Source organism: Neoarius graeffei, chromosome 19 (genome assembly GCF_027579695.1).
Source record: "Neoarius graeffei isolate fNeoGra1 chromosome 19, fNeoGra1.pri, whole genome shotgun sequence".
Classification (NCBI taxonomy): Eukaryota; Metazoa; Chordata; class Actinopteri; order Siluriformes; family Ariidae; genus Neoarius; species Neoarius graeffei.
The window spans coordinates 24,869,813-24,886,478 of NC_083587.1; the positions used below are offsets into that span (position 1 = coordinate 24,869,813).

A 16,666-nucleotide genomic window follows, 5' to 3' on the forward strand; every position below is an offset into this window, starting at 1 on the left:
AAAAGGTTAAAAAACCATCTCTAAAGAGTTTGGACTCCACCAATCCACAGTCAGACAGATTGTGTACAAATGGAGGAAATTCAGGACCATTGTTACCCTCCCCACAAGTGGTTGATCAACAAAGATCACTCCACCAGCAAGGTGTGTAATAGTCGGCAAGGTCACAGAGGACCCCAGGGTACATTCTAAGTAACTGAAGGCCTCTCACACACTGGCTAATGTTCATGAGTCCACCATCAGGAGAACACTGAACAACAATGGTGTGCATAGCAGGGCTGCAAGAAGAAAGCCACTGCTCTCCAAAAAGAACATTGCTGCTCATCTGGAGTTTGCTAAAAAGATCATAGGAACAAGCCAGAAGGCTATTGGAAAAATGTTTTGTGGACGGATGAGACCAAAATAGAACTTCTTGTTTTAAACGAGAAGCGATATGTGTGGAGAAAGGAAAACACTGCATTCCAGCATAAGAACCTTATCCCATCTGTGAAACATGGTGGTGGTAGTATCATGGTTTGGGCCTGTTTTGGTGCATCTGGGCCAGAACGGCTTGCCATCATTAATGGAACAATGAATTCTGAATTATACCAGCGAATTCTAAAGGAAAATGTCAGGACATCTGTCCATGAACTGAATCTCAAGAGAAGGTGGGTCACACAGCAAGACAACGACCCTAAGCATACAGGTTGTTCTACCAAAGAATGGTTAAAGAAGAATAAAGTTAAGGTTTTGGAATGGCCAAGTCAAAGCCCTGACCTTAATCCAATCGAAATGTTGTGGAAGAACCTGAAGCGAGCAGTTCATGTGAGGAAACCCACCAACATCCCAGAGTTGAAGCTGTTCTGTACAGACGAATGGGCTAAAATTCCTCCAAGCCGGTGTGCAGGACTGATCAACAGTTACCAGAAACATTTAGTTACAGTTATTGCTGCACAAGGGGGTCACACCAGATACTGAAAGCTAAGGTTCACATATTTTTGCCACTCACAGATATGTAATATTGGATCATTTTTCTCAATAAATAAATAAATGACCAAGTCTAATATTTTTGTCTCATTTGTTTAACTGGGTTCTCTTTATGTACTTTTAGGACTTGTGTGAAAATCTGATGTTTCAGGTCATATTTATGCAGAAATATAGAAAATTCTAAAGGGTTCACAAACTTTCAAGCACCACTGTAGGTCCATGTAAAGAAATGCTGTAGACAAAAAAAATGGCTTTAAAATAATGAAATGAAATGTTTTAACGTTTAAAATAAAGATACTATAAACAGCAGTAAGCCATAATAAATGAAACAAAGTCAATATTTGGTATGAGACAACCCTTTGCTTTAAAATAAATAAAATAGTAGTCTCCAGTACAATGAGTGCAGTTTTATAAGGAAATGAGCCATAGGTTTTACTGAGCATCTTGCAGAACCAGCTACAGTTCTTCTGGACACTTTGACAGTCACACTTGCTTCTTGATTTTGCACCCAAACCCAGTAGCCTTCATTAGGTTCTCTTTTTTTAATCTAAACTTATACAAACTGTTTTCTGTAACATTAAATTTTTTTGCTGGAAAATGAACATTCGGACTCTAAAATGCTTTTGTACTGACGCGATAATGTAGAAGTCATAAAATGGAAATCTATAACAAAGTTTGCACTGTATTTATATTCACAAATTATCCTGATAGTAGATATCCAATTTTCACAGAGAAGAAAGAGCAGCCGGAAAGGCGATGGAACCAAGCAGACCGACCAATCACAGGAGTTGCAGTCAACGACACCACAACCTTTAGTTAGATTTCTGGAGAAGTGCACATCAGGTTAGAGTAAAAAACTAATTTAAATTTTTCAATAATACGTCATCTGTTCATAGGGAGCCAATACTTTTGTTCGAAGTAAATGGCTTGTCTTTTTTTTTTTTTATTTATGGATTTGTCATTAATATGAAAACAGACACTTGTTCATAGAATCTGGGTGTAATTTAAATAATTAAGCAGTTAAACTCAGCATAAGCAATATATAAAGCTGCAGCAACTCACTGCCATTTGTACAAGTTAAAGCTGATTCATTAAGGTTAACATTAGCGAGTCTGCTCATAAAAAAAAATTTCACACAAACATAGGCGTTCTTGTAGGCTACAAACTTGTTTTGAAATAACTGGATTTTCATAAATACCACATTTCTTGTATAACTGCTCGATAAATACATTTCTTTGTGTCCAGCTTGTGTGAAAATATTACTACTTTAAAAGGAATTAAGTTTAAAATTTCTTAAAATGGTGGACTTCCTACTTTCAATTAGACTGCTGTCTTTTTCAGATTTATGAAAAAAAAGGGGACAGTGATCTTGTTCGTCAACACTACACTTCTCGCTGCCCCAAAACCTCTGTTACTGCATTTATTCTGCATTCTTCAGTCCATGTTGTTCACTCCAACACTTTGCTCTTGAAGTCCTGGAGCCGGTTGTTGGCCACGGCTTCCCTCAGAGCACAGAAGAATCCCAGGTAGTGAGCAGTGTTGTGCAACATTAGTAACACCCCTGCTAGCAGCTCATTGGTCACCAGCAGATGATGGACGTAAGCCCTTTTATGGTTCTTACAGCAGTAACAGTTACACCCGTCCACCAGCGGGCGGAAGTCATCCCGGTACCTGAAACACACAGCAGTGAATTTCTCACGGTGGAACAGCTACTACATTTACACAATACCTCATGAATTTATTAACCATCCAAGCTTATTCATTTTGAACACTGTTCCAGTATTTTGTTAGTTCAAGTCAGGGTCATTATATGAGCCTTTGGAGAGTTGAAGAATCAAATGAACATAACCAAGTCTGATCCAGATTAAAAGCTGCCAATAAAATACTGATTATTTTACAAACGTGATCTTTAATAAGGCTTGCATGATGGCGAAGTCAATCCCGGGTCACAGCAGGACTTGCGGTCATCATAGCATCTTGAAATTTAAGGAGGAACTATAGCACAAGCCTGAATATTACACAATAAATAACAGTGTAAGCCTAGGTCACAACCGGACGTACGATTTTTTGGCCGTGCGATTTTTGGCGTTTCCCCAAATCGCTGCGTGTTTTTTTTGTTCATGGAGAAAGACGCACGTTGGCCGTAAGTTTGTCTTGCAACCTGAAAAAACCTAAGCGCCCATAGAGTTTGTTTGACATGACAAAGAACCTCTGCGGCCAGTCTACGGCTCGAAAATCAGCACGTCACACGCGCGCCCTCCATGCGTTTCATGCGCGCCCTCCGTGTGTTTCTTGCGGTTTTTTGCATGTAGACTGGCCGTAGGAGCACGTACGGCCGGTTGTGACCGAGGTTGTAGTTAAAGGAACAGTCCACCGTATTTCCATAATGAAATATGCTCTTATCTGAATTGAGACGAGCTGCTCCATACCTGTCCGAGCTTTGCGCGACCTCCCAGTCAGTCAGACGCACTGTCACTCCTGTTAGCAATGTAGCTAGGCTCAGTATGGCCAACGGTATTTTTTGGGGCTGTAGTTAGATGCGACCAAACTCTTCCGCGTTTTTCCTGTTTACATAGGTTTATGTGACCAATGATATGAAACAAGTTCAGTTACACAAATTGAAACGTAGCGATTTTCTATGCTATGGAAAGTCCGCACTATAATGACAGGCGTACTAGCACCTTCTGCGCGCTTTGGCAGCGCATTGATACGGAGCTCAGATATCAATGCGCTGCCGAAACGCGCAGAAGGTGCTAGTACGCCTGTCATTATAGTGCGGACTTTCCATAGCATAGAAAATCGCTACGTTTCAATTTGTGTAACTGAACTTGTTTCATGTCACGGGTCATATAAACCTATGTAAACAGGAAAAATGCGGAAGAGTTTGGTCGCATCTAACTACAGCCCCAAAAAATACCGTTGGCCATACTGAGCCTAGCTACATTGCTAACAGGAGTGACAGCGTGTCTGACTGCGTCTGACTGACTGGGAGGTCGCGCAAAGCTCGGATAGGTACGGAGCAGCTCGTCTCAATTCAGATAAGAGCATATTTCATTATGGAAATATGGTGGACTGTTCCTTTAAATATGTGAATAGGGATGCTTCCTGCTGTTTTACACTATTTTATAGTAAGCAGAATACAAACTAGGTGACATTTATTGAGAAATTGCATTTGGCTGCAAAACAGACTTCCATTACTTAGCTAATTAAACCAAATTCAAACACCAAACATGTCTTGGCTGATCAGTTAAAGGAAAATTGAGCAAATTTGATTTTATATGCAATAAATTGTACCTTCAGTCTATGTGCTCACCATGGCACTGCAGGCCTGAATGCTTCAGGAACACCAATGCTGCAAAAACCTCCTCCTTTATTTACCAGTTAATCTGATCTCACTCAACACCTGAAATATGTGCTGTGGAGAAACTACAGTGACCAATAATCAACTGATTTAGAGAAATCCTGGTTGCACCCAGCCACTGTTTTTATCAAGATGATCAGATTAGAAGAAGGTCACTGGATAGAGGTCTAGAATGAGGTCTTTGTGGATATAATAAGATAGTAAGAGAGAACATGAAAAAGACAATTATTTCTCATATACCTTGTGTCCTTCAAGTTCATCTCAAATCGGGTCATATTTTCAGGGCTGTCGTCTCCATTTTTCTTCAGCTCTTCAACAGCAGACTCCTCTCCATTCGATTCCAACACTGTTTCTCACACACAAACACTTAAAATAGCTACAAGTTTCCTCAATATAAAACCTCCGAAAGCCAACATGTGTGAAAAAGTCAGTTGGCTTATCCCCAACAAAACAAAACAAACTAGTGTTGTTTAGAATCTGTGTGTGAATGAACACATACATACTAAAAATACATACAGCTTGAACTGCTTTGTCACTGGCTTTAATATTTAATCAACTGCCACCAGAGACACAAAACCCCTCTAGAAGGGTAAAGGCCTACCTTCAAGCCTTCCTACTTTATTACCTCCATAATACAGGAGGAGTGTAAAACAAAGAATGGCAAGAGGATTACAGAACTGAGACATAAAAAAAAAATGAGATTGAGAAATGAGCAGGAGAGATTAGAAAGAGTCAAAGGTGGCATAAATAAAAGTAATAAGTTCAGACAGGGGCGGCATGGTGGTGTAGTGGTTAGCGCTGTCGCCTCACAGCAAGAAGGTCCGGGTTCGAGCCCCGTGGCCGGTGAGGGCCTTTCTGTGTGGAGTTTGCATGTTCTCCCTGTGTCCGCGTGGGTTTCCTCCGGGTGCTCCGGTTTCCCCCACAGTCCAAAGACATGCAGGTTAGGTTAACTGGTGGCTCTAAATTGACCGTAGGTGTGAATGTGAGTGTGAATGGTTGTCTGTGTCTATGTGTCAGTCCTGTGATGACCTGGCGACTTGTCCAGGGTGTACCCCGCCTTTCGCCCGTAGTCAGCTGGGATAGGCTCCAGCTTGCCTGCGACCCTGTAGAACAGGATAAAGCGGCTACAGATAATGAGATGAGATGAGAAGTTCAGACAGAAACGTGTCCTGCAGTCTAAAATGGTAGATCAACAAGGCGCAGCCTGTGGTTTAACCCTCCTGTAGCATGCGCTAATGTGCTCAAAGGAAAGCTAAAGAAACCCCAGGGGCATCACTGAACAGCAAACCACTTCAATTTTAATTTTTCCTCATCACTCATAAATCGATTCACTCTACCCGACACAGCACCACTTTACACATCACAGAGTCTAATTATGGTACTCTGAGGGCGAGATGTTCAGCCCATTACAGACACTTGTGCTATGGACTTCATGTGGTCAGAAGGCTTCCAGAATAAATTAGCACCTCCGTTCTACTCAGGAGGAAGACGGACATCAGGGAATTCAGCTCATAGTGGGCGGCACAGTGGTGTAGTGGTTGGCACGGTCGCCTCACAGCAAGAACCACCCAGCGGCTGGCGAGGGCCTTTCTGTGCGGAGTTTGCATGTTCTCCCCGTGTCTGCGTGGGTTTCCTCTGGGTGCTCCGGTTTCCCCCACAGTCCAAAGACATGCAGTTAGGTTAATATGGGACGGCCTTGGGCTGAGGTGCCCTTGAGCGAGGCACCTAATTCCCGATTGCTCCCCGGGCGCTGTTAGCATGGCTGCCCACTGCTCTGGGTGTATGTGTGTGCTCACTGCTCACGTGCGTGTTCGCTGCTTCAGATGGGTTAAATGCAGAGAGGAAATTTCACAAGTGCGTGATGAATAAAAGTTGTGCTTTTTTTCTTATGCAAATTTTGTTTTACTACTAAACTACACAAAATTAATGAAGGGTTGATTTGTCCTAATATTTGTTGAAATTGCTAGCAACAAAACATACATCAATACAGCTTAGAAATCCACTCAGAAATCCTGTCTAGTTTGCTAGTATTAGCCAATGAGCTAAATCACAAAGAAAGGTTACAGAAATGTACAACAATGACATCCTCTCAGAAATCCTGTCTTTATGTTCCATAAAACGTGATTATTATATATAAAACATGAGTACGGTTTAAAAATCCTCTCAGAAATTGTAGTTTAGTTATTATTAGCCATCTATCTGATGTAAGAGGATTATAAAAATGACTGCAATTTATTAATCCTCTCAGACATCATGTCATGTTAGCTCGTCTTAGCTAACTAGCTAATAACTTAAATCCTCTCAGAAATCCTGCCATGTTAGCTAGCTGGCTAGCATTAACGAAGAGCTACATTAAGCAGAAGAAATATTTACACAAATTTCTGAGAAATCCTTTCCAAAATCCTCTCCCTCAGGTTATGCATAAGTATCCAATGTAATCTAGATCAGGGCTTTTCAAAGTGTGGGGCGCACCTCCCCTAGGGGGCGCCAGAGTTCTTCGGGGGGGCGCAATGTGAGGAAAAATAAACCAGAATAAGTTAATATTGTGGACATTTAGCGAACTTCAGCTAGCCTTTGCCAGAGACAAAATGGATCGATTTTTAGTACCTAAAGCTACAGTGAGTGAGGAGACAGAGTCTGGGCCAAGCAAAAAAAGAAGGAAGTATGAACACGATTATTTAAAGTTTGGATTTTCATGGACTGGATCTGAAGATGCTCCACTGCCACAGTGTGTTGTCTGCCAAGAGGTGCTAGCTAACGATGCTAGGAGATGTTTAAAATGTGTAAAACAAGATGTTTAAAAAAAAAAGCACAGATGTTTAAAATGTGTAAAAAAAAAAGAGGTTTTAAAAAGCACAGATGTTTAAAATGTGTAAAACGATGTTTTTTAAAAAAAGCACAATGCTTAAAATGTGTAAAAAGAGGTTTTAAAAAGCACAGATGTTTAAAATGTGTAAAAAAAAAGAGGTTTGAAAAAGCACAGATGTTTAAAATGTGTAAAACGATGTTTTTTTAAAAAAAAGCACAATGTTTAAAATGTGTAAAAAGAGGTTTTAAAAAGCACAGATGTTTAAAATGTGTAAAACAAGATGTTTTTTTTTAAAAAAAAGCACAGATGTTTAAAATGTGTAAAACAAGATGTTTTAAAAAGCACAGATGTTTAAAATGTGTAAAAAAAGATGTTTTAATAAAGCTCATACGTTTTAAATGTGTAAAAAACATGGTTTCAAAAAGCACAGATGTTTAAAATGTGTAAAAGAAAAAAATAAAAATGTGTACAACAACCATTTTTTTTTTTTTAAATACGAATGGAACATTAAGTATAGCAACAACAAAAATTGTAAGGGGGCGCTGTTTATTTGCTCTCTGGGGGGGGGGGGGGGGGGGGGGTTGACTCTCCCACACTCTGAAAAACCCTGATCTAGATAAATGCTAGAAGTAAATATTTATAAAAAAAAGATGTATGACTGCAATTTATTAATCATCTCAGACGTCATATAATGTTAGCTCTTCTTAGCTAACTAGCTAATGTTAACTTAAAAATCCTCCCAGAAATCCTGCCATGTTAGTGTACGTTAGTGAGCTGGCTACCATTAGCAGTGAAGATTTACATTAAGCAGAAGAAACAAACATTTCTGAGAAATCTTCTCCATCAGATTACCATATACTAGCCAATGTACTCTATATAAATGCCAGAAGTAAATATTATAAAAATGTATGACAACCAAAAATCTTCTCAGAAATGCTTTCAAGCTAGTTTAGGTTAGCTAGCTGTCTGGGGGAGGAAAAAACAAAAAACTGAAGATCAGAAAGATTAATTAATATGGCTCATACATACGGTCAGGTTTGCACATATTAGGTCAACTAGCAAAATGTTTAGCGCAATTATAAAAATATATGATTTATTACTTGGGGAAAAAAATCCTCTCATGTTAGCTAGCCATCTAACTACAGCAGTGAAAATTGTGAACGTTTATGAATATGAATTCCACACACAGCAGGATATGCCAGTATAACAGAGTTGATCAACAGTTTATAACCCGGCAGGTGAGGAGGCAGGACTCTCGTCTATTAAAGTCGAATTAAACTCATTAACCTCTGATTGTGCAGCACTGAAGTGGCAGAGACGGAAAGTTAATCAGCTTTCTGTTTCTCAGTTATCTGTTAATCTGGTTGTTCCTGAAAGCTTGCTTTGGACAGACGGCAGCCTTCTCTCTCTAACTCCTGCCAGTGACTGAGCCAAGAATCAGGTTTAGTTGGGATGAGGAAATATCTCAAATAAAATCAGTGTGACTTGTAATAAACTGATGTGTAAGAAAGTACTGAAAGCTGTGATGACACCAATTTATTTTTAATAATTTAAGACAACCAATCTTGCCATAAAAATACCTGACAGTTGCACTGAAAATGATTAAAAATAACACGCTAGTACTGGGGAAGATTACGTTTCATCATATAAAATTGGATCGACCCTTTCTGCAGTATTTTATTGGATTTCACCTCAATATCACTGCTCAGAGAGTATAGCTAGCTGTCTAGTGGCTTCCAAAGAGAAAATGGGGGGAAAAATAATCCTGATGAATCCGATCTCTCACCATAACAGCTGGACGTTATAGCAAAATAACTTATCATTGAACAAGTATACAATATGTGAGAGAGAAAAATCTGCACTATTACTTTCATCAACAGTCTAATCTAATCTATTTGACATCTTAGATCAGCGTTTCTCAACCTTTTTTCAGTCACGGCACCCTTCAGAAGTATGCAAATTCTCAAGGCACCCCCATATAAAACATACGCAGTCACGCTGACCCCGGCAGTGACGTTGTGACATGGGAAAGGGGGCCGTGAGACAAATTTTGATGATGCATGAGGCAGCGATGATCTGCATTAGTGTAACTATCATTTTTTGGAATTTGAAATAAATAAAATGAATTAAATGTTAGAATATATAATTTTTTGACGGCACCCTGGTTGAGAAAGGCCGTCTTAGATGACCTATCCCCCACATGAAATCCTACTCCAAATTTTCCTAAGTTGAATTGGGTGCCATGAAAATACGGAAAAAATTAAAAATCACAGAAATCCCAAAACATCAAAAGGCACAACTCCTCTAGTCATGTAACATAACGGTCAGGTTTCGTGAAAAAATTCCTAAAGCCTCGGTCACAACCGGCCGTACGTGCTCCTATGGCCGGTCTACGTGCAAAAAACGCAAGAAACGCATGGAGGGCACGCGTGAAACGCACGGAGGGCGCGCGTGTGACGTGCTGATTTTCGAGCTGTAGAATGGCCGCAGAGGTTCTTTGTCATGTCAAACAAACTCTACGGGCGCTTACGTTTTTTTCAGGTTGCAAGACAAACTTACGGCCAACGTGCGTCTTTCTCCATGAACAAAAAGCGCAGCGATTTGGGAAACGCCAAAAATCGCACGGCCAAACAATCGTACGTCCGGTTGTGACCTAGGCTTAAGAGTTTTTGAGTTATGCTCCAGAAACTAAAACGTTTACAGACAGACAGAGCGATAGCTATATCCCCCCATATTACATGCCGGGGGATATAAAAAAAAAAAAAAAAAAAAAAAAAAGAGCATGGACTGAGTGTGGATTGGCGAGTGCAGACAGTGGCGCACCTGTACGGAGAGATGTACCTGCAGTCTCTGGGTCAGGTGTGATGGTGTAGTTAAAGCTGAGGGCGCAGCCTCTCTCCGTCACCTGAAAAGGGAAGAAGCCCTCAAACAGATCCACTCCAGCTTCCACACAAGCTATGACCTCATCTGGACGGCCCACGCCTCTCAACAACCTGACGCACACCCAAAACAAATACTTCAGAACAAAGAGCCGAGATACAAAGTGATGAACACTGGGACAGTCTTTTTAACTTTCAAAGCAGACAGAGTTTACAGTTGTTAAAGACCATGAGGACTGAATTCTCTACAAGATTGAGCCAAGTAAAAATAATAATAAATAATACTCTACATTCAGTCCAGGGAAATTAAAGTACTAATACAAGCTGCAATTTTGCCTTTTCCTGTTTTCGTGGACTACAATAGGGTCATTCCGTGCCAACTCACCTAAATTTCAGGAACTCCCCCACATCACCGTCTCAGATTTTACTCAAAAAATTCTATAATCAAGAATCATATGTTTGTACCACACATGCAAAATATTAGCCCCCAATTATGTTGTAGTTTTGGAACTACAGGCCTTTGAAATATTGATGTCAAAACACCACATGTCGAAATTGGCTCTTTCCCCAACTTCAGAGACCCATAACTTTTTATTGCAGCTATCTAGAAAGTTGTGTGTGCAGATTCTTACTGAATGATACCCACTCTTTTCAAATCTGTTGCCAGAAAGCCTCTGAAGGACATACTTTTTGCATAATAGGAAGCCAAAAATGGCATTTTGGCCAAAATCGCTTAAAATTCATTAAAACTCAAAGGGGCCTAGTAGAAATATGAAACTAGTTAGATTTTTTTCCTCATTACATAGTAATTGTAGGGTTGTTATCTGTTCACAGAAACATATTTTGCGATGAAAATTATATTCCTGAATTTTTAAAAATTTTTTTAACATCTTACGTCCTTTCCGAGGGGGCTAAAATAGGGCATTTTTGCCATCTTATTTGTTAATGTGGCTAGGGGTTTAGGATCTTCTAGTTTTTTGTGAAGATGCTCTCATATAAGATGTAACTACTCCCTGATTTTTTTTAACAAACGCCCCTTGCTTCATATTTTAATAATTTTTTTTGTACATGGACAGTTTCATCATTTTTCACTTTTTTCCACATTCAGAACTCTGTAACTCTAAATTGGAAGATTCCTACTAGCAGCTATTTCAGATTTACATACACTGACACACAAATTTTCATATTTTAGTAGTTGTATGCGCAAGAAATTCATATTTTTCTTTCTATTGGGACCTAAAAACAGCTATTTGGCCAAAAATGACAAAAACGCTGGGCAGCTTTTAATAAACAAGGGAATAATAAAGGGGTGTTTTGCACACAAATTAAGGCTTATAAGAACCTAATCTAGGCATACACATTTCCTGAACAACTTTTTCTGTATTGTATATTATTTTTTGCAATTAGAAAATTTTAGGTATAATTGCAATTTTTGTTGAATATCCTTGGAAAATATAGAAAAATAACAACAAAATTCTGGAGTAGTATTTTTTATATACTTCAAGGTTGTGTAAGCACAAAACATTTAGCAATGAGGTTTTATTTACATATTCCATGATCATGATGTTGAAAAACATCACAAGATTTGTACATAATTTAAAGTCAAATATGGGCATCCGTGATAATGGGTAATTCATTCACAGGCAGTACAGTTTCATGTGATGTGCTAAGACACTCATAAACTGTCATCTAGTAGTACATAAGTTAAAACTTAAGTCTTTCACAAGTTTGAAGTCATCCTCTGTTAGTTGGTAATGGCGTCCCCCACTTTTTATGTTTGGGGCCTCTACCACACAAAGGACATGAAGCAAAGGCACCCAACATTCATCTTTCCTGCTTTGTGGTGGCCATGAGAATGTGTTGCCTCGTCCTTGTCTCATGAAATTGACATACACATCATTTTCTTCTTCATTTCTGGTGACAATATTTCCAATGTACCATTTTCTGTCATAAACACAGGCAATATATTTGCCTGGCTGGTACATATTTGGTGCAGATTGGGACATTTGGCTTGGGGCCTGTAACTGGGACTGTAAAACTGGTGTGGTTTCAGGTCCTATGTCCACTACCGATGATGGTACCACATCAGAAGAAACCCTTCTCATCTCCAGCTGAGTGGGTGCAATTGGGCAGAAGCTGTGATGAGATCTTGTTCCAGGAAAGGTTGAAACATTTTTGAAACGCTGTTCCAACTTGTATGCCACAGCACTGTGAAGAATTTCTTCTGCAGAGACAAAGAAAAACTTGATTCCCATGATATTCTGGTCAGCCCATTTATACATTGCTTCAGCTGTGAGAATTTGGTTATGGTCAGCTGCTTGCAAACTAGCCCTTGCAACAAGTCGTTTCACTGTGCCCCCAATACCGTCACACGGACTTTTTCCGTGGCTGGTGGCAAAAAAATGCCACTCAGCCTCCAAGTTGAAGTCATTCTGATGGTGCAAGATGACAGTTTATGAGTGTCTTAGCACATCACATGAAACTGTACTGCCTGTGAATGAATTACCCATTATCACGGATGCCCATATTTGACTTTAAATTATGTACAAATCTTGTGATGTTTTTCAACATCATGATCATGGATCATTGAATGTGTTAATATGTAAATAAAACCTCATTGCTAAATGTTTTGTGCTTACACAACCTTGAAGTATATAAAAAATACTACTCCAGAATTTTGTTGTTATTTTTCTATATTTTCCAAGGATATTCAACAAAAATTGCAATTATACCTAAAATTTTCTAATTGCAAAAAATAATATACAATACAGAAAAAGTTGTTCAGGAAATGTGTATGCCTAGATTAGGTTCTTATAAGCCTTAATTTGTGTGCAAAACACCCCTTTATTATTCCCTTGTTTATTAAAAGCTGCCCAGCGTTTTTGTCATTTTTGGCCAAATAGCTGTTTTTAGGTCCCAATAGAAAGAAAAATATGAATTTCTTGCGCATACAACTACTAAAATATGAAAATTTGTGTGTCAGTGTATGTAAATCTGAAATAGCTGCTAGTAGGAATCTTCCAATTTAGAGTTACAGAGTTCTGAATGTGGAAAAAAGTGAAAAATGATGAAACTGTCCATGTACAAAAAAAATTATTAAAATATGAAGCAAGGGGCGTTTGTTAAAAAAAAATCAGGGAGTAGTTACATCTTATATGAGAGCATCTTCACAAAAAATTTGAAGATCCTAAACCCCTAGCCACACGACCAAATAAGATGGCGAAAATGCCCTATTTTAGCCCCCTCGGAAAGGACGTAAGATGTTAAAATTTTTTTTGTAAATTCAGGAATTGAAATTTCATGGCAAAATATGTTTCTGTGAACAGATAACAACCCTACAAATACTATGTAGTGAGGAAAAAAATCTAACTAGCTTCATATTTCTACTATGCCCCCTAGAGTTTTAATGAATTTTATGTGATTTTGGCCAAAACGTCATTTTTGGCTTCCCATTATGCAAAACGTATGTCCTTCAGAGGCTTTCTGACAACAGATTTGAAAAGAGTGGGTATCATTCAGTAAGAATCTGCACACACAACTGTCTAGATAGCTGCAATAAAAAGTTATGGGTCTCTGAAGTTGGGGAAAGAGCCATTTCGTCATGTGGTATTTTGACATCAAAATTTCAAAGGCCAGTAGTTCCAAAACTACAATGAATTGGGAGCTAATATTTTGCATGTGTGGTACAAACATATGATTCTTGATTATAGAATTTTTTGAGCAAAATCTGAGACGGTGATGTGGGGACCCTTAGGTGAGTTGGCACGGAATGACCCAATAATGATTATGATAATGACAACGATCTTAACACGACATTGGAAAACAGATAGACAGAGCATTAACACCCTGCCAGAGTCGACCACTTTGCAGACACTGCGTGTACTCACTCCAACTTTTGATGAGCCTGCAGCACACGTTTGTTAGCCGTCTATATTTAATGAGACTCCACAGGTGCCTGCACAAATAGTTCGGCTAACGAGACCCTGCAGATTTCTGAAACGCCTAGAGTACCGAGTTCAATCAGCTGGACTTTTGATGACGTTCCGATCAAAAGAGCGACTGAGAAAGACTTCAGTAAGGGCTGGATGTTGGGATCAGAAGCGCACAATGAAAAAGCAGTTTTCTAGCTCTATAGATAGGATACATATTTCAGTTTGAATTCATACTTAATACAGTTTGACAAACACCACACATTCTGCAAAAATACACAAGCATTTTTTTAAAAATAGAATTTAACAGTTGCCCTTAAACTTCCTTTACACATCTCATGTAGTAAATAAAGATGACTTAAAAAACAGTGTCAGTGACGCAGTAGCTCACACGGCCGTACCACAAGAAACCAGACTCGTTTATAATTAGCCAAGTTGTTCTGCACGAGAACAATTTGATCTTCCAAACCCCCCCCCCCCCCAAAAAAACACTCAAAATCCATTGAAAACTCAAGGAGTAGCAATTTTCCTGAAAGTTCATTAACCGGCTTAACCCATTGACGCCGGATGCTGCGTCGCGCAACATTGCCCCTAACGCCGGTTGTTGCATAACGCAACATTGCCCCAAATGCTGGTTGCTGCATAACGCAGCATTGTTGATTTGTCATTATTTTCAAGACGCATGCCAGATTTGTTTTTTTTTTTTATAAAAATGTGTTAGTGTTAATGCTGAATGAGCATGATCCAATAAAAGCAGAGAATTTTATCTTTTAAATGCAACTTATTTCATGTCTTTATGTGCTTCAGAGGCTGAGATATTGAATTTTTCATAGGCATTTTCAATTAATTATTTTTATTTCAGAAAACCCTCAGGCAGATGGGGGACCTTTTCTAAAAACTGGTTTAGGCATTTGCAGACGTTTTTTTGCAGGCGTCAATGGGTTAATTAGCAACTTGCTCATGAGAAATCACAAAACCAGGGAGTAACTTTTGTACAGACTGATTAGATCTTCCAGACAAAACAATTAGAATCAAAATCCACTGAAACCTCAGGGAGGAGCAATTTTTGCAAACTGTGGATGGACAGATGATGCGTAATGGCAATAGCTCATCGCCTACAGCCAGTGAGCGAACAAACACACACACAAAAAAAAAGGTTCTTGAGACTGATCACCTTGATCATATGATGATCCTACATTGTTGATGGGAGTCATAATTTAGCAAAACACTTTAATAATGTGTATGTGACTGTATGCAGTGTAAATATATTAAACATCAGCAGACAAGTCACTACGATTCAAATCTAACAGATTTCAGTTCATTTCTCAGAACAGCGCTATTTAACCAAGTGTTCGTTTAAACCCTTCTTCTCCTTTTACTTGTTACACAATCATTTCTGCTTTCTTCCTATACTGAACATGCTGCTATAACGCACATTAAATTAAATCTTGGCATCAGCAAAGAATCCAATCATCCCCCGGCTTTAGTACTAGATATTTCAAAAAAAGTTTTTTTCCCCCCCTCCTGCAGGACTAAAAACCTTCAAAAGCTTCTTTCACTCCATCTCCCCCCACAGGCTGCTGGTTATGGCTGAGGCATTTAATCATTAGAAGTGCGAGAACACACTCAAAAGTTTGTTCATAAAGTAGCTGATGGCTACAGAGGCCCCTGGTGCGAGGAGAGTCCAAGTGACTGCAGTCTGAGGGCATGTAACCAATCAATCAGTGATGGGAGATGTGAAGCACAGAGTACAACACGCACCCAGTCTCCAGCTGAGAACACCACATACACAATGCACGTGATAAGAGCATACCTGCCAACCTTGAAAAAATTTTACGAGTACAATTTCATAAGTACCCCCCCCCGCGCGTCAACCTCACCCCAACCTAGCGCGCATGCGCCCCCACAGACCACAACCAGCAGACCAAAAACACAATTTCAATCCAGTTTTATTGATTGACCTTGGGAACATAGTCCAGTTTTGTAAAACATTCCTATTGACAGACTTTGGGAAACTGTTATTGATGGCTCTTGGGAACTTCCTTCCGTTTTGAAAAGCACAACAAACATTAAATACATGTGCAAATGAAATGAAATTAAACCAGAGCCACTCTTTCAAAATAAATAACACATTAAATTAATACAGTATGTAAAAAAGGCACTTTCAACACAAAACATGGTATGCACAAATTTCCCATGCAATAGGTTTAGACTTTTGCATTTTTTAACATGTTGGAAGTATATTGCATCAGGCTTTCGTCTAAACGGGGGAACAGGGGCGCTGCGCCCTCTTACTCTCGGCGTGCGCCCCCTTACCGACTCCGTGAAAACATCCCAGCAACACTAAGTGACAATGTGTCTGATCATCAAATACGTTATAATTGCTCCAAAAATATTCCAATCATAGTAGATACACCGCCAGACTGTGCAAAAACAATCCGAATTGGCGTTTTCCAGACTGAGGTGCCATGTTGTTTAGTTGTTTACTTGTCGCGGCTGCTCTTGCGAGATTTGACATGGGTTACTACAAGGTCAGCTGACTTGTAGAGCGAGATTTCTCGAGACTGAATGACCTTTCACCCACCGGCGCGGGAGCTTTTGACAGAAGTAGTTGGCGAGTTGTTTTTGTTGACACTTGGGCATTTAAAGATGTCATCCCGCGGCACGAAGCGGAAGAAAGCCAAAGACTGTCCGGGGCAGAAGAAGATTACTTCTTTCTTTTTCA

The 16,666-nt window shown here is 39.4% G+C and overlaps 1 protein-coding gene across 2 annotated transcripts in view; it reads right to left on the reverse strand.

The window, feature by feature from the left end:
• Nucleotides 1–1,326: 1,326 nt before the first annotated feature.
• Nucleotides 1,327–16,666, reverse strand: part of qtrt2 (queuine tRNA-ribosyltransferase accessory subunit 2) — a 50,266-nt gene continuing 34,926 nt past the window's right edge. Inside the window, exons 7-9 of one of the 2 annotated variants that reach the window (XM_060899918.1) lie at nucleotides 9,975–10,126; nucleotides 4,565–4,670; nucleotides 1,327–2,634 (exon numbers count right to left, since the gene is read on the reverse strand). In XM_060899918.1, coding sequence (XP_060755901.1) covers nucleotides 2,412–2,634; nucleotides 4,565–4,670; nucleotides 9,975–10,126 — 481 coding nt within the window. In that variant the 3' untranslated portion in view covers nucleotides 1,327–2,411. Of the gene's footprint in view, nucleotides 2,635–4,564; nucleotides 4,671–9,956; nucleotides 10,127–16,666 lie in introns of both variants that reach the window. The other variant, XM_060899917.1, reaches the window with a different exon arrangement.